Source organism: Prionailurus bengalensis, chromosome A1 (assembly GCF_016509475.1).
Source record: "Prionailurus bengalensis isolate Pbe53 chromosome A1, Fcat_Pben_1.1_paternal_pri, whole genome shotgun sequence".
NCBI lineage: Eukaryota > Metazoa > Chordata > Mammalia > Carnivora > Felidae > Prionailurus > Prionailurus bengalensis.
In genome coordinates this window covers 137082360-137101234 of record NC_057343.1, presented here as the reverse complement: position 1 = coordinate 137101234, position 18875 = coordinate 137082360, and the positions used below count along the sequence as shown (strand labels likewise).

At 40.5% G+C, this 18875-nt stretch overlaps 1 protein-coding gene across 1 annotated transcript in view; it reads right to left on the bottom strand.

The window, feature by feature from the left end:
- The window catches only part of MCCC2 (methylcrotonyl-CoA carboxylase subunit 2), a 70721-nt gene that overhangs the window by 15139 nt on the left and 36707 nt on the right, over positions 1 to 18875 (bottom strand). The window contains exons 7-12 of the mRNA XM_043587552.1: positions 17000 to 17113; positions 10045 to 10109; positions 5439 to 5538; positions 5232 to 5327; positions 3699 to 3771; positions 287 to 363 (exon numbers count right to left, since the gene is read on the bottom strand). Of these exons, the coding sequence (XP_043443487.1) occupies positions 287 to 363; positions 3699 to 3771; positions 5232 to 5327; positions 5439 to 5538; positions 10045 to 10109; positions 17000 to 17113 (525 nt within the window). The remainder of the gene's footprint in view (positions 1 to 286; positions 364 to 3698; positions 3772 to 5231; positions 5328 to 5438; positions 5539 to 10044; positions 10110 to 16999; positions 17114 to 18875) is intronic.

Below are 18875 nucleotides of genomic sequence, written 5' to 3'. Positions count from 1 at the left end.
ATACATGTCATCCACAGCACTTACAGTTCAAGTGTCGTATCAAAACTTCCCTGAAACATTTCATTGTTTAAATAATGCTCTAGATAAAACATGTTAATGTAAACCCCCATATAAATGGTTTCAAACACTAACATACACACACACACGCTCACATGCACATACAGTGTTCTGCCTACTAAGGCATCTGGTTAAATATTTTAAAGTTTTCATGCAATAAACTTTCATTCATTACTTGACCTTCAAAGTTTAAAACAGAAAATCCTGAAACATGTTTAACAGTACTTGCCTTTTTTGCAGATTCAGAAAAGAGAACTCCGTTATTTCCAATGATACCTATAGGGTATCCAAATATTCTAGCAAATCCTCAAAAGAAAATTGAAAAAAGATTTATGTATTCCACAGGATTTTTAATTCACAGCTAACAGACATAGTTACACATTCTTTAATTTCAAATCAAAGTTTAAAACGTGGGGATTCTGTCTAGGGTACAGAACAGCTCGTGTCACAATTTCTTAAGTACTGGAGAATCTGGGTTCTTTGCTTCCTTGAAAGGAGTGTGTTACCTGTAAAGTTATCACTTTGTCTGACTGGTTGGTTTGGTTCGATGATGGGGTAGGGTGTTGCCCATTCATTTGTGTAACGCATGTCCGAGTGCCTACTAAGTACCAGACAGAGGACATTCTGAAATGGAACAAATCACAGGCGGAGAGCCCTTTAAAGGCCCATGTTCAGAGCTATCTGTCATTCTCAGGTGACTGGCTTGCCTGAAAGTGCCTGTGGCAATGACAGGCCCTTGAGGTAAAGGGTATAAACTCAGCAAAGGCCAACTTTCTTTCTTTCTTTCTTTTTTAATATAATTTATTGTTAAATTGGCTTACATGTAACACCCAGGCCAACTTGCTTTCAAAAGCGGGAGCACAGTGGAGGCCGGTGGTCACACAATGAACCACTGCACTTTCATTTTCTCTAAAAGCTTCCTTTATTCCTCACCACCAGTCCCACTACCGCTGCAAACACCCACTCTCCATACACACAGACACAAAGGGAGAAGAAAAAGGGGGAAAACAATTAGTATGTGAGGGAGACACCTGAGGGGATTTCAGGAGGCTTTGTAAACCTGAAAAACTACAGAGATCTTCCCAAGAGTGAATTGCAACAAGCCTAACGAGGACTCTAAATAGGTATCAAACACTTGGAACCCAAGAGTCAACAAACAGTGCTTGTTGACAAAGCACTCTCCCAAAGCGCCTGGGGACCCCGCTCTGTCTTCAAGCTCAAGATACACCGGCTGCCAGCTGAGACGCTCGGCATGTGGTGTGCGACACAAAGTGGTGTGTGACACAAAGCAGGTGCTCGAAAAATTGTTGAAGGAATATTAATGGATAAGAGAGAGTGTCAACCTGCTGATATGCCAGAACACTGAATTTTTAAAAACCTGTTTTTGTTCTTTACTCTGGCGTTGTCTTGGTTTTCTTAATCTTTCAGTCCTAAAATCCCAGCCAAAAGCCTATGCTGCATTTCTTAAATGGCAATGCCACTTACAGAGACAGTGCAAAGGGGTGACCTTCTCCAAAGGTCTAGCAATCTGCTTCCACTTTTGTGCCCCACCCCCACAAAACCAGCTGGGAACCTGCACATCTCTTGGCAGTGTGGTGCTGCTCCTAAGATATACTGCCCTGTGTGAGCTATTTAGACTTTCAACCCATCCTGAGCCTGGCTTGGGATCTCCAAGCCCATGGGCACATGCCCCACTATATCAGGGACACGGAGGAAGTGCCTTCACCAGCTTCCTTCGAGCCAAACAGGAAAGCAAAATGTCCAAGAAACTACTAGGGCATACCTAGGCAGGTGCAGAGGCAGGAAGAAACTCTTAAGAGCTGCCAGGGATACCTGATCCTCAGAAAAATCTGTTCTTCCTCCCCCCAGTACTTCTTCCTGTCACCAACCTCCATTCATTCCCCTCTTCTCCTTCTCACTTCTCACTTCCCCTTCCCTTTCTCCAATCTTATCTGAATTCAAGACAGAGGAATTACATATATCCTCAGTATTCTAGGGGACAAAGGTACCACAGGTCTTTGAGCAAGTAAGGGGCAAACTGGTAAAAACAGATGACAAGGACAGCCCATCCATCTTTGGAAAAGAAGCAGAAACAGCTCTGACTTGTTTCAAACCGCTGCACAGTGAGCGTTACATCCGGAACTATTTGGCCACAAATCCTGTCTATATATCAAACAAAAGTCTCTTAATCACTTAAACACCTCAATACAAAACATAAATTCCACTCCCAGTGTGAACGCTTTTATTGCTCATAAATCACACCAGGAGAAAGTGTTGTGATTTATCCTTAAGCCTCCATGTAGATTTGCAATTTGGATTTTTTAGAGTTATTTTTTTTTTCGCTCTGATATGTTGCCTTCAGATTACTTACTACATTTTCTAGCTTTCATAAGACCAAATAAAATTCAGAGAATTCGTTTTGCCATTCGTCCAAGATAGATTATTATGGGTCTAGCATCTATGTTTCAAACACTTTTCTTCCAGAGCCTGCAAACTTAACACTTTAGATGAATGAATGAACTTTTATAAATAGACTTATTTGTTTTTTTCAGACGTGGTTTTCTGTCCTGTATTCTCGGTCTAGTGTTTACATGATTCGACGTTAGACCCACACAGAGGCTATGAGAAGGTCCTTCTAGGAAGGACATTATATAAAACCTCCCAGTGAATTAGAGACTAAAGAACCAAGGAAACAGTGCTGAAATTTTCAAAATAATTACAAATTATCCAAACAAGGGAAACCTGGGTGGCTCAGTTGGTTAAGTGTCCGATTTCAGCTCAGGTCATGATCTTGTGGTCTGTGAGTTCGAGCCCCACATCAGGCTCTGTGCAGACAGTTCAGAGCCTGGAGCCTGCTTCGGATTCTGTGTCTCCCACTCTCTCTGCCTCTCCCCGACTCACACTCTCTCTCACTCTCAAAAATGAATAAATGTTAAAAAAAATTTTAATTAAAAAAAAACCCCAAATTATCCAAACAAAAAGAACTACAAATGCTCTCACTAATTTTACTGCGGTAACGGGTCTTTACACAGTGAATTCCACCAAGTCACAGACAAGGTCCTGCACCACAGCATCTAGCCATCATCATACTAAACCCTCTGGATATAGGAAGCTGTTCAGCTCCAAGTCATCTTCACAAAATAACTCCTTTTGAATACAGACCCACATACTTGTCCTGCTCTAAATAACAAAGCTCACACCAAGTGCATCAACACCTGGAGATAAAACATCACTTATTTTCAAAGTAATAGAAAAAGTTCAGGGGCACCTGGCTGACTCAGTACAGCATGTGACTCTTGATCTCGGGATAGTGAGTTCAAGCCCCATGATGGGTGTAGAGAGTGCTTAAAAATAAAATCTTTAAGGGGACGCCTGGGCGGCTCAGTCAGTTTAGCATCTGACTTTGGCTCAGGTCATGATCTCATAGTTCAGTTCGGGAGTTCGAGCCCAATACTGGGCTATGAGCTGACAGCTCAGAGCCTGGAGCTGCTTCAGATTCTATGTCTCCCTCTCTCTCTGCGCCTCCCCCACTCAGTACTCTGTCTATTTCTCTCAAAAAAAAATAAATAAACATTAAAAAAATTTTAATAAAATCTTTAAAAAAAGAAAATGTTCATATTTTCAATTCTTTGCCTTTATACCTGTAACTAATGTGTCTCCATATAAGGCTTTGAACTCATTGAATCTGCTTCCATCCACGATTCTAGCAATGACCTAAGAAGAAAAATAACAGTGTCCCTGAGATATTATACTACAAAAGAATTTTTTGCATTAACGTTAGTCATAAGGAAAACAAATTCATGCTTAAGTTGTTACTTTCACAGAATTTCACTCTACACAGCAAGTCTTCTCACTAGAATTTCACTTTAGATGCATGGTTGATACCCTGAAGTCATTCTGGGCCCTGGTTTTACACTGCGTGGTCAGAGCAACAGCACCATGTTACAAAGCAGAGAAGCAGAGAGACTGTAAGGGCTGCACGCTGGACTGAGAGCTCCAGGAGCTGCTCAAAAGTATCAGCTGAGGGTCAGGGATTCAACCACAAAGCATGGGATAGGCTCAGAGTCAGGAGACTTAGCCTCCAACCTAAGGGATCAATAGGACTTGCATGTCCTGGAGGGAGTCTCCGTTCTCGCCTCTGCAAAGGTGGGACAAGGTTGTGAGGATGTGATGAACCTAAGAAAATAGTGCTGAGAGGAAGACCCAGCCCTGATTCCTGGCTCTACAGCTGAGAAACCAGAGTCACAGCCTGGCTACCTCAAGTCCTCTGAGCCTCACTTTTCTCATCCAGTTTAAAGAAAAACAAAAAGATAAGGGGAGCCCTCTTACACCACTGGTGGGAATGCAAACTGGTGCAGGCACTCTGGAGAACAGCATGGAGGTTCCTCAAAAAAATTAAAAGTAAAACCACCCTATGACCAAGCAATTGTACTACTAGGTATTTATCCAAAGGATACAAAAATACTGATTTGAGGGGCACAGGCACCCCAATGTTGACAGCAATATTATCAACAATAGATAAGATATGGAGAGAGCCCAAATGTTCATCAACTGCTAAATGGATATAGTCAAGGGGAAAACTAAGGCACAGAATCTGATAGTAAGATAATTTCCTAATTTGAAAAAAAAGATAATTCCCTAATTTAAAAAATATTCTGTCAGATAGCAAACAAAAGACTACATGCTATATGCAAGCACTAAAAATTGTCAATCTAGACCAAAGAAGACCATGTCGACAATCTGTAACCATAGCAACAGCTTCAACTGTAATCAAAAGTCTAATCTCTGCTAATGTCATACTGATTTAAAACGGTACGTTTTTTTCCTTTCAACAACTTACTGACATTGCATCCACTTCCCAAAATCAGAACACTAAAAAGAAACAGCTGAAAATTATGAAGTTACCTACATCATTCCTAAGTTCCACAGGAACAATGAGTCCTATTTTTGAACAAAGCAAGTTTCATCATTGTGCAATGAAAACTTCCCAACCATTAAGAGGATTTTAATCCCCCTCTCTCTTCTAGTAAGAGATCTTTCCCTTATATGTCACTCCCTACTGAGATCTACAGTAGGCTCTAAGGCACCAACCTATCTAAACAGATTGCAGCCTTACAAATGGATATAATGAGACTGACAGCATGGTTTATAGCTCACAGATCCACTCCACACACCTCTCGGATATCAAAATTCCTCTTAAGGTTAGTGCCAACTATTCCATACAATTCATCAGCAGGAAACAAAGGATCTTCAGAAGGCTCAATGGAAACCTGCAGAAATATAAAACAACCACATCAACCTGTTAAAAGACATTATTCAGGGTAACATAAGTCAAAATGCTTTTCAATAAAATAAAAAACAGAAGAACATAACCAACTCACATCCAATTTCTTCTGATAATTTAGATTCCTCACAATCTTCCTAGTTATGTGAAGGGCATGAGTATCATCCAAAGCATAGTAGTCGGATACTCCAGACTTTCTACAGAGTAAAGCACACTAAAATAATCAGAACAGGGAAAAGGAAAAGAAGTATCTTAAACCCCAAATATCTTCTCTCACTTAAGGACAGCATCATTTCACTTCCAAAATACTTCAATACATGTCATCTAATTTGATTCTCACAATGGCCGTGGCAGAACGGTATTATCCTTATTTCACAAACAGGAAAAACTGAGGTATACTTAAATTAAGTACCTTGCCCTAGGACCAGCAGTAGCTGTATAAGAATCCACACCTTCTATTTCTTAATCTTGACCTTCTTCTACTAGACCAGAGAGCCTTGCTGATGAGGACTTCTATTTAATGCTCCTCCCATGCACCTCAAACAAAGCTGTGTATGATTAAAGTTCAACAACCACAGATGGCATAATGTAGTCCATAACAACAAAGTGTTTGTCACTAACTAAGCTCCTAACAAAGATGCCAACTATGGTCTCTCATTTCAGAGAGACAGCTGAGGAGCATCTTACAAAGTTACACCCTAAGAGTAAGCTGCTATAGGTAACATACAAAGGCTTGAAGACCCTGTCCCTTGGATCAATGGTAAAACTGGGTATTGATAATAGGAGTGTGATAAGGGCCACTGAAGTTCCCACTCAGTTTCAAGTTCGGTGTGAATGATGCATGGGCTTGCTCTATTAGTTTTATTCTGATTAGATGGCTTGTTATCTCACAGGTAGATATACTATGACTGTAATATAATATTAAAAATAACTGTAGGGGCACCTAGCTGGCTCAGTCAGTGGAGCATGTGACTCTTCATCTGGGGGTATTAAGTTCAAGCCTCACGTTGAATGGAGAGATTACTTAAAAATAAAATCTTTTAAAAAATAAATAAATAAGGGGTGCCTGGGTAGCTCAGTCGGTTAAGTGTCCAACTTTTGATTTTGGCTCAGGTCACAATCTCACCTCTACCCTACTCTACCCTGGCAATGCAGAGCCTACTTGGTATTCTCTCTCCCTCTCTCTGCGCCCCTCCCCTGCTCTCTTTCAAAATAAATACATAAACTTAAAAAAAATTTTTTAAACTAAAATGATGATAAACACAGACAAAAATATGTACCTGAAAAAAATAAAATTTTTCTTCATTTTATGAGTAAGGACTAATCTGCTGCAACTAAATTGTGATAATTGTGATGTCCTGTCTAGGGAAAAATGCCAAACCCTTGATAGATATTTCTTAGAAATGGGTTCTCACGGTGGTTTCAAGGCACTCTCTACCTCTGGACTGGGTGTTTCTAAACGAGCATAGAGACCGTGTTTAGTCCTACAGCCCCACACACGCTGCAAATACTAGACCCTTCAGTTTTTTTTAACTTAATATGACATTTTACAACTAACCATATCTTTTAAATGCTTCATACATAATGCCAGCTATAATTGCTGACTTCTAGCTGCACTGTAATAATTCAGTAAGCAAACAGCAGCAGAAGGAACTACTTCCAAATCAGTAAATATTTAAAATAAAATGCTTTCTTTTCAAAACTGCCTAGTATTCATGAAAACAGCAGGAAAGGGAAACCTTTGATGAGACACTATATTATGAAAGTCTTTATGTCAAATTAACTCCTCAGGATGACTAATCAAAGAGGTTTAAATATGGATTTACAAAGAGGCACCTGGGTGGCTCAGTCGGTTAAGCATCTGACTTTGGCTCAGGTCATCATCTCGTGGTTTGTGGGTTGGAGCCCTGCATCGGGCTCTGTGCTGACAGCTCAGAGCCTGGAGCCTGCTTCGGATTCTGTGTCTCCTCTCTCTCTGCCCCTCCCCCCACTTGTGCTCTGTTTCTCTCTCAAAAACAAATAAACATTAGAAATTTTTTTAAATATATGTATTTACAAAGACAGAGAAAACCCAAAGCAATCTATTACACTGTTAAAAAAAACAAAAACCAAGCCATCACCGCTTAATCATTATCTCATGATTTTAAACAGGTTATATTATTAGTAATAATAGCTAGTAGCAATAGGGTGCTTAGCAGTCTTCAGGCACTGCTAGGAGGTGGGAACTATTATTATCTTCATTTACACACGAAGACATGAGGCTCAGGGAAGTACATAGTTGGTCCAGTCACAACAGCAGTAAGCAAGGCAAACAGAAGATGAATTCTGGAACCTACAGCCCAACTTGGCATACTGCCTACAGTGTTTATGGGCACCAGATAACGTTTTTTAAATCAAAAAAATTTTTATACTACTGCTCGTCCAATGATATCTTCATTTCCTTCTCCCGTTAAGCAACCACAAACAGTGGCAGTCCACCTTGTATTCCACCCACCTGTTCCACTGGCGTGCTCCTCCCTCCCGGCTGCCTGCCACGGCCTCCCTCCCTCCTCCTCCCACACCAACGTCTGCCTGCAACGGCCCATGCTATCGATCAGAGAGGACCACAGTAAGTCCGCTTACACGCATGTGCTCACCGTAAAGAAACGAGTGCTCTGTTCCACGCATGCAGAACACACAACTTAGGTGTCCTAAGCACAACACCGCTCCCTTAACCACTCCTCCTATTGCCTCTAGTTGGAAAGCTGGAAGCAAGCTAGCATATTCATTTTGTAATTGCTTTTTAGCTCTTTGGTTTCTCTTATCTTCGTAATGAAATTATTAATCCTGAGGGGAGAGACCAGGCCTGAAATTTTTCTGTGTTACTTACAACACTGAGTGCCATCAATCTAACCACAGTAAGCTCTCAGTGAGAAGGGAATGAAGGAAAAACTGAGGCAAATGGAGCTCCTTTCCCCAACTTTTCTTAAGGCGCAGTGGTGCTATTGACAGGAAAATAGAAATGCTGTACCTGTCTTCTTTCTCCTACCTACTAGACTGCTCCCGTAGCCTCCTGCCTCTCTGGATTTGAGGTCTGGCAGCACAAAGAGGGGTTCATGCACCTGCCAAGCCAGGGAGCTTGATCACGAGGTCTACCTGCAATTTATACCTGGCTTCTTTAGGGTATGGTCCTGGGCCCTCTTCTTTATCTACCCCCATCTTGGGGTGAGCTAGCTCAACTAGTCCCATGGGTTTAAATTCTACTTCTATGTTGACAGCTCCCAATTAAAGATCTCCAGCGCTGATATGTGGAGCAGACTCTTATCAATTAACTGCCTGCTCAGCCAGTATCCCTACTTGGATGTCTCTAACTTAACAGTTAACATTTATAGGTACTTACTTCAGGTACTATTTCAAGCAATTTATATGTATCATCTCAATCCTCACAAAACTCTAGGAGGTAGACAGTCTTCTTAGCCCTGAACTGTAACCCGAAATGACTAGACCAGTGACATGATGGAGCCAGCTCACGACTGACTCACAAGAGCCAGATGTGTGCACCTCTTCCTGATTCCACACTCAGTGGTGTCCTCTCAGGACCTTGCAATCAGCCTCGGTGGGATAATTTACACCAGGGGCATTGGCAGGTGCCACAAAGTAGGGCTTTTGCCCCCCACCCCCCCAGAGTACCAGCTGTTATGCACTTACTGCTGTTGAGAGTTTAGCTAAGCTACCTCATGGTAGATGGCTGCCTCAGCATCTACTTCGTTTGACTGAGTGGCCTGCAGGAACCTTAAACTCACTCCAGCACGCTCATGCGAGCACATGCTCTGGACAGCAGCCACAGAGCACAAGCACGAGTAAGTCCTGATATGACTCCCCCAGCAACCCTCGTGATCAACAGTCTCCCTGCCTCCCAGCTCCTTCCTGCATGCCTTATGTGCTCCTTAAAGAAGACCCATATGGAACTGAACGAAACTCCCATCTTTGGGTTTGAATGGACTAAACTAGCCCTAGACTGGGAACCCCAAAGTGCTCCAACATGGACCCTAAGAAAAACATGTGCTCAGGTTCTGCCTCTGTCTGCGCTCTGCCAACAGCTCCCAGTGTGGTCCCTCGAGGAATGCCGTGTACTTCTTCCAGGTTCTGTGAGTAATACACTTGTCCATTTCAATTTCTCTCATGGTCTGTTGTTGAATCACAGCTCACCATCCAGCACATTGTGCTCCACTTAACAAATATTAATTTCACAAAGTCTTAATGCCTGCACGGCACTGGGTTAGATCCACCTCCTATATGCCCTTCCTATACTTCTTTGTGGACCTTATCACATGTACACATTTATATCATTTTTTGGAAATTACTTATCACCCACCTCCCTAAGATGTTAATAAGCTCTTTGAGGTCAAAGACAATGTCTACCTTATTATCTTGAATACCTATAACAGTGTCTGGCACATAACCAGTGCTTGATGGATGTTTGTTAAAGAAATGAGAAACCTGTCTCTCCAGTTTTTCTAGGCTACAACGGAAAAGCTGATGTTCTAGCTTAGAAATGCAGCTCTACAGTTCAAAGAACTGAACCCTAAAACAGCAGCTCAAGAACCAATGGACTGTGGTCAGATCTGGCAAGTTTAACTCTTAGAAAAAATAATTAAACTTTCTCTTAAACGGACAAACAGGCAACAGTGAATCCTGGAAAGAAACAACGGCCTCTGTTTCACCTGCAGTGCAGATCGGCACCTCCAAGATCCTCAGCTGAGACCTCTTCTCCAGTCGCGGCTTTAACCTACAGCAGCGATAAAAGTCAGGGGTGAGTTTTGCCCATTGGAGAAATACGAATGCTTACCTACCATGCAAGTCTTCTAACCTGACTATGGCTAACACTCTTTCTTCCACAGAGCTAAGATTCTGTTTTCTTATTCCACCCACCTAGCAAACCTGCATAAAATGGTCTCTAGTCTACAGATGAAAAATCTGAACCGAGAGTCACCAGAGAATTTCCTCACAGCCCCTGAGCAAGTGACAGAACCTGAGTTGAATCGAGGTATTTCTGGCCTGAGAAAGCCCACTCTCCTTCTCCTAACCTATGCATGTCAAAGCATTTGTGTCTGTGCATATGCTGTTCCCACTACCTGGGCTCCCTGCTCTCTGTCACGTACCTGAGGAATCCCCCTTCATTCTTTAGACCCCAGCTGCTCTATGTGGATTCTCCTGACCTGCCCAGGCCTCTTCATCATTAAGGAGTCTCCACAGCAATTAAAAGAACAGTGCTTGTTCATCTGTGGTCCAAGAATACTCCACATACACCTCCAACAGGGCATCTATCAGATCGTATGTCAATAATCTGCACATGTCTCTATTGTCTCCTCTATACTGTGAATTCCTTGATAACAGGAACTGTGATGTATTTGTCTTTGAATGCTCAATAAATTTAATGAATTAATGCCATTTTTGGCTATCCTGAAAAATTCCAGTAACTATCACAAACTCTTCAAGGTACAATACCTTTAAGATGGCAAAAAAAAAAAGTCTCTAAGATTAACCATATCTAAGATTCAGCAGAATATGACCAAAAAGAAAGAAGCTCAAGTAATAAATTACATATGACTTAATTACAGCCTGAGAAATTCTAACAGAAAAAAAAAAAAAAAAGAAAAATTATTTAGTGCTAAACGCCAACCTGATCCCTTAGGAATTGCTTATTGATTCCTACCTGTTTGGGTTGACTGATTTCTTTTTCTTCAAATAGAAACATGTTTTTATTTTTTTTTTTTAATTTCTTTTTTAACGTTTATTTATTTTTGGGACAGAGAGAGACAGAGCATGAATGGGGGAGGGTCAGAGAGAGGGAGACACAGAATCGGAAACAGGCTCCAGGCTCTGAGCCGTCAGCACAGAGCCCGACGCGGGGCTCGAACTCACGGACCGTGAGATCGTGACCTGAGCTGAAGTCGGATGCTTAACCGACCAAGCCACCCAGGCGCCCCGAAACATGTTTTTATTAGAATAATGAATATTTATCTAAACTGCAACGTAGCAAGGACTTACTCCCTACCTCAGAAGCTCTGTCTTGGCTTAGTCAGTTAAGCATCCGACTCTTGATATTGGCTCAGGTCATGAGCTCACAGTTTGTGGGATCGGGCCCTGTGTCAGGATCTGCAGTGATAGCATGGGATTCTCTCTCTTCCTCTCCCTCTGCCTCACACTGCACATGCTCCCACACTATCTCTCTCTCAAAATAAATAAATAAACATTAAAAAAAAAAGTTCTGTCTTAAATAAAATATTATTGCACAGGGAAAAGTAACTAAAATTTTCACCTCCAATTATTCCACCCACAGGACTAAATTCTTGGTTCTCTTCTTCCCAAAATATTCATTGTAAAATAGCATTCAGCCCAGACAATAAGTAATTATAAGAGGTGTCTGGATATTTAAAGTTGCAAAAAAGGAATAAACAACCATTATGCTCTATTTACTTATTTCCAGGGTTCTGACTAATATCAACTGATAAAATAAGGATTCGTCATTGGTTAATATTTACTGAACACCCACCCACAACATGTCGGATACTGTGACAGGTGCAAAGATGATAAAAATCAAAAACAGCTCAATCTACTAAACATTAAGTTCAGAAGACCGAAGAACAAAAAGATCCTTCAAAAATTGGTCTTATTATTATGCATTTTTCCAGCCACTTTAAGTGACTAAAAGCTATAGCAACGCAACCCCACATTATGCACAAAATCTTTTTCAACTTTCAGAAAAACAAGTGTCAAAATTTAGAACCCTGAAGCGGATGAGGCTGCTGCTGCTTTTTTTTTTTTTAAACCTGTAACCATGTCTTTCAGTGGGAGACTACAGATCAGAGTCGAGTTGTGTAAGAGAACTGCTGACTTTGGCTGCCTCATTGCTCCTGGCTGAGGCACAGGGTAAATCTGAACCCACCGACTGGAGGACACTGCAACTGCACATTAGACAAAGCTTTCTCTTAAAAACTGGAAGCTAGTGTTCTTCCAGTATTCTCATGCTGCCTACAATCCCAAAAAGGTGTCAGTCCCATCTTTACTCATTCTTTAAGGAAAAACACATACGAACTACTGAAAGTGTATACCCTTCACTAGACAAAGGTAAATTTTGAATGAATTCTCTCCTCTCATTACCCAACGATAGGTATCATATATAACTAGAAAAATATTAAAGAATAATTGATATCAGAAGCCTTTTGAATAATGACTTCAGAATTTTTTTACATATAAAAACTTAACCTCTTCAGGCTTACCTGATCCTCAATAAAATTTATTAAAAATGAACACAACCATTTGGAAAATACACGTTTTTCACATCAAAGCAAGCATAAGCTGTTTTCAACATACTTTTTAAAATAAATTTGTGTTACTATTCCAAAACCAAAGATGATTTTTTTACCGAATTTTAAAGCAATAAACTTACTCTCTGAGATAGAATTCACATACCACAAAATTCACACCTGAAGAATAAAATTCAGTGTTTTTTAGTGTATTCACAAGAACGTGGAACCATCAACACCACCTAATTCTAGAAGTTTCATCACTCCCTAATGAAAGCCTATAGTCATTACAGACACTCCCCATTCTACCCTCCTCTTGGTCTCTGGCAAAATAGACTAATCTATTTTCTGTCTCTACATATTTGCTTATTCTAAATATTTCATAGAAGCAGAATTACACAATGCTTTTCCTTTTGTGTCTGACATAATGCTTTCATGGTTTATGTTGTAGCATATGTCAGAACTTACTCCTTCTTATGGCTGAATAATATTCCATTATATGGATATCACAGTTCTAGAATATCCTTGACATTCTTCCTCTTACCTAATAACAGTCTTAGAATTCATTTAAATAATGGGACATTTCTCTAAGATGTAGTAATCACCTGTGTCTTCACCTACCCTCCCTTTATCCCTCTGAAGTCTGGGACCAGACTGTGACACAAGCACAGCAGAGTGAAGACAGCATTACTGAACAACACTGGAATGGAGTTGATCAAAGAGGGAATGGGGAAGAGTCTAGGATTACGTAATCCACTCCTCAGTCCTGCATCACAGGCAAGTGACCGGTAATGGTGTGCAGGGCCCTGTGCTTTAGGGCTTAATGCTCAGTAGTTACCTATTGGAATTCTAATTTTATTTATTTTTTTTTGAGAGAGAGAGAGAGAGAGAGAGAGAGAGAGAGAGAGAGAGAGAGAGAGAATATGCACATGAGCAGGAGAGGGAAGAGGAAGAGAGAATCTTAAGTAGGTCCCATGACCGTGAGATCATGACATCACCTGAAATCAAGATTCAGACGCTTAACCAACTGAGCCACCCAGGTGCCCCAGATTTTCTAATTTTATCTTTGAATTTGTGTTCTGTAAATGAACAGTGATGGGGCTTATGTGCTGGGGTTCAGAACTCTTGCCTGGTCTGCCTCCCCCCACCTCGGTGGAAAGGGTTCTTGGTTCCCTGCTTCCCTGCCAACTGATGCCTGGGCACTGGGCTCTGCCCTATCTGCTCTTCCCTGCCCCCGCATGGCAACTGTTACACCTGCCCCCAGTGGGGGCCTGGTATGGGCACAGGGAGGATCAGGGGTCAGGCATGCACCCCCTGGCATCTCAGGGTGGAGCACAGCAGCACCGGCACGATCCTGGGCTGGCAGGACTGAGGTGTATTCTCTAGCAGATGACTCAGTGGAGGTGGGAGCTAGGGGACAGGCTTTTGCCTCTGCCCATTTGGATACCAAGCACATCGTAGAGCAAAGGCTGTATACCCTTGGAGGTCATATGTCCATCAGGAGTTGAATGGTGGGCCCACTGGAAGGACGAGTGCCAGGGAAAGGGTGTATTCCATGTTGGAGAGAACATGTCCTTAAATAGCAAATAAAAAACACCGTGACAGGCAAAGGTACAATAGAAGGAAAACGTTTTATATTTTAGTAACTTTAACAGTATTTTTTTCTTCCTTTTTGAACAAGGGGTCCTGTATCTTCATTTTGCACTGAGGTCTGCAAATTATATAGCTGGCCCTACAAGTGATTCATAAAGATTGCTAGTACTAGAAATTTAGAGCACCTCTCATAGCTATTCTACATTGTTCCTTTTTATAAAAACTTAACCTTTTTGAAAAGTAACATTTTCACAAGGCTCAGAGAGCTAAAGATCTCAAAATGTTTATGTGCAGAAAAAAAAAAGTCAAAAGTGTCTGTCCCACCCCGTTCCATGTCCTCTGCATTTAAACTATGTTTACTGTATCTTTTCTAGAGTTTCTATATGCATACACATTATATGCATATACATGCATTATATATATGCATAAATGTATAATTTCCCCATTTTACAAAAAAGTGGACATATGTGCAAGCACCTTGCTATTTTTTTTCACCTAACAATTTATCGGCTTGTTGTTGACCCTGAGTCAAACAGTACTGCAACTTATGTAAAAGAAAAAATAAGTAAGGCACCGGGTGGCTCGGTCACTTATATCTCTGACTCCTGATTTAGGCTCAGGTCATGATATCACGGTTTGTGAGTTTGAGCCGCTTGTCAGGCTCCACGCTGACAATATGGAGCCTGTATGGGATTCTCTCTCTCTCCCTAGATCTCTCTGCCCCTTCCCCACTCTCTCTCTTTCTAAAAAAAAGTGTGCTCAAGAAATTCATGTTGACTGAATTGACTCAAAAAAAAAAAAAAAAAGAGAAAAAGGAGTAAGTTTATTTCATCAGCCATTCAACAAATGATCCTGTGCCAATTGTGTATCCACATACAAAACAATGTCAGACTCCTTCCTTAAATCCTACCTACATGAACTCAAAATGGATTACAAACCTAAAAGAGCTAACACTATAAAACTGAGAAGACACTGAAGTATTAAATCTCCATGATCTTGCAATATAGGCAAAGCCGTCACATATATGACACCAAGAGCACAAGCAAACAGAGAAAAGCAATACATAAAGTGGACTTGATCAAAATTAAAACTGTGCATGCTTCAAAGGAAGATACCATTAAGAAAGTGAAGACAATCCATAGAGAGGAAATATGTGCAAATCACATATCTGAAAAGAGACTTGTATACCAAACATATAAAGAATTCTTACAACTCAATAAAGACAACCCAATTTTACAAATGCGCAAAGGATCTTGGAGCGCCTGGGTCGCTCAGCTGGTTAAGCGTCCAAATGTTGATTTCAGCTCAGGTCATGATCTCACGGTTCATGAGTTCAAGCCCCACTTTGGACTCTGCGCTGACAGGGCAGAGCCTGCTTGGATTCTCTCTCTGCCCCTCCCCCACGTGCATGTTCTCTCTCTCAAAATAAACTTAAAAAAAATAATGAAAGAATGGGCAAAGTATCTGAATAGACATTTCTCCAAAGAAGATACACAAATGACCAGCAAGTACATGAATGATGTTCAATGTCATTAACCATTAGAGAAATGCAAATCAAAACCTCAATGAGGTACCATCCACTAGGATGGCTATCATCAAACACATACACAATAACAACTGTTGGCAAGGAAATGTAAAAATCAGAACCCTCACACACTGTTGCCAAGCATATAAAATATGCTCTGGACAGGTTGGTATTTCCTCAAAATGTTAACCTCAGAGTTACCATGTGACCTAGCAACTGTACTCACAGGTATATAACCACTATAAAGGGAAACATATCCATACAAAAACCTGGATGTGGGGGCACCCGTGTGGCTCAGTCAGTTAAGTGTTTGACTCTTGATTTCAGTTCAGGTCATAATCTCACAGTTCATGGGCTGGAGCCCTGTGTCGGGCTCCATGCTGACGGCACACAGCCTGCTCAGGATTCTCTCTGTCCCTCTCTGCCCCTCCTCTGCTCATATGTGTGTATGTGCGCGCTCGCTCTCTCTCTCAAAATAAGTAAATAAACTTAAAAGAAGCTGGATGTGAATGTGCACGGCAGCATTATTCATAATACGCAAAAACTGGAAACAACCCACATGACGATCAGCTGATAAATGGATAAACAAAATGCAGCCTATCCATACAATGAAATATTATTCAGCAATAAAAAGAAATGATTTCTCAAAAAATTAAACACAAAATTATCACATGCTCCGGCAATTTCACTTCTGAGCATATACCCAAAAGAAATGAAAGCATGAAACTCAAATATATTTGTATACTCATGTTCACAGTAGCATTATTCACAACACCCTCAAGTGGAAGCAACCCAAAAGCCCACTGATGGATGACTGAATAAACAAAATGGTATATACATGCAATGGACTATTACTCAGCCTTAAAAAGGAAGTTCTGACATATGCAACAACATAGTGAATCTTGAGGACCTTATCCTAAGTAAAATATGCCAATCACAAAAGGATACATACTGTATGACTGTACTTGTACAAGGTACCTACAGCAGTCAAACTCATAGAAAAAGTAGAATTGGAGTAGCCAGGGACAGTGGAGGTTGGGGAGAATGGGGAGTTAGTGTTTAATGGGTACAGATTTTCAGTTAGAGCAGATGAGATACTGCTGGAGGTGGATGGGGGTGATGGTTGCACAACAAAGTGAATACACTTAATGCCACAGAACTGTGTCTTTAAAAATGGTTAGAATGGTAATATTCATATTATGTATATTTTACTTCAATCAATCAATCAATCAATCAAAACTATGTTCTTACCAATGGGGGTCCTCCCAAGAAAATGGTGCCCTGCTTGCGTACGATGATGTTTTCATCAGCCATTGCAGGCACATAAGCACCACCTGCCGTACAGGAGCCCATGACCACTGCTATCTGCAATGCAAGCAGACAAGAAACCCCTGAGGTAAGGCTCAAAGAGTTAATTATAGTCTCTGGATCTACAGTTTCATAAACGTTGTAGTACCAGGAGATATTACTAGCTGGTCCCTATAGTTCTTTTTAAAAATGGTCCTCCGAATGTTTGGAATAGTTTCCTAACTACTTCTATCAAAGCATTCTGAAGGGCTTAGATCACATTTTTTACAAAACTTATGGACAGTCTCCCTGTGAGAGAGAAGACTGGCCATTTAGACCATTAGCCTGATCGACTTAACTGAGAGGAGAAACTCCACAAGCCACCCAAACATTAGCAAAACTGTGTTGACACTAATAAGTCTTCTCAACAACTACCACTTTCCTCACTGAAATAGTGAAATAATTCTCCAAGTGTTAATATTTTGTGTAACAATGAATATGGTACGTTCTAAATATAAAACTAATGTTAGCATCAAAGTTGAAAATCTTGCTCAAAAGAAAGTCAATTGTGTAGAATCTGGGTGATGTGTACCTGAGTATTCGCAGTATTATTTTCTCTGCTTTTATGGGTATTTAAAATTTTCAATAATAAAGCTTTAAAAACAACTCTTACTTACAGATTAATAAGACACAAAGAATAATAAATATGGGTTTGGCTGATTATGTCTAAGTAGGCATAAATAATATCAGAGAAAATTTTTAAAAGTATGTAATGGCTATTTTCTTAAATTACCATATGAAAGCAGTTTTTGCTACTAATTCCAATATCCATTCTATCAGTTTTCTTACAGTCATACAAATACCCACTTTGAAATGAAAATGCTACACTAGTATCAATCCAAAGATGCAAGACAGCACGAGTTAACATTTTTCCATCTAAATGGCAGTCACAAAAAGTATTTTTCCCTATTTCATGTATGTTATTAAAAATGGCTGCAAAATTGCACTGCCAACATATTACAAGTATTTATCACGCATTGTGTTTGCTTATCAATCAGAAGTTTATTTTCGAAGTATCTATGGCTAGAAAAGTTCTTGAACAAGGAAAGAAGCACCGGAAACATTCACTGTGACAGTGTTCATGAAAACGAAGATAGTAAATAACCAACACATCCATCGACACAGCATTTTGAACCAATACACCAACTGTTAATAAGTTCTTTAAAAACCTGAGGGAAAAAAACAAATGATCTTAACACTTCATAAATCCATATGGAGGGTACATGAGTGTTCCATTCTGTTACTGTACTATTCTCTGTTCTTTCTGCATTTTTGAAATATTTTATGGGCTTTTTTTAAGGTTCTATCAGGAGTAAAGGACACAATTTCACCTTATCAGCCTGCTCTCTGTACACGAACAGCAGATACAGTTCAAACTATTTCAGTACCAAAAAAAATAAAAGTCAAGGAAGTAGAGAAGAGTCACAGTGAAGTAAAAATCTAAAAAGGGACAAATTTCAAAGCCCTGAAGAACTAAACAGGCATAGCAGGGTTCCATGAAAACAAACTGAAAGCAAAAGAAAGCAATAGCAACTGTCAGCAAATATTCAGAGACCAAGGATGGGAGGCAGGGTGGCTGGTAAAGAAGGAAAGAAGAATCTGTTTGTCAAAAGGTAGTAAGATAAAAATGAGGGAAATGAAGCTGAATGCCATCATGCCATCTCAGGGGGAGAAAAGACCTACCAGTTTGGTAGAAAAGTTTCACAAGTGAATCGCTAACAAATTATTAGTGCATCTATGCTAGGGAATTCTGCCATATTCCTAAGGGCACTTCAGATGC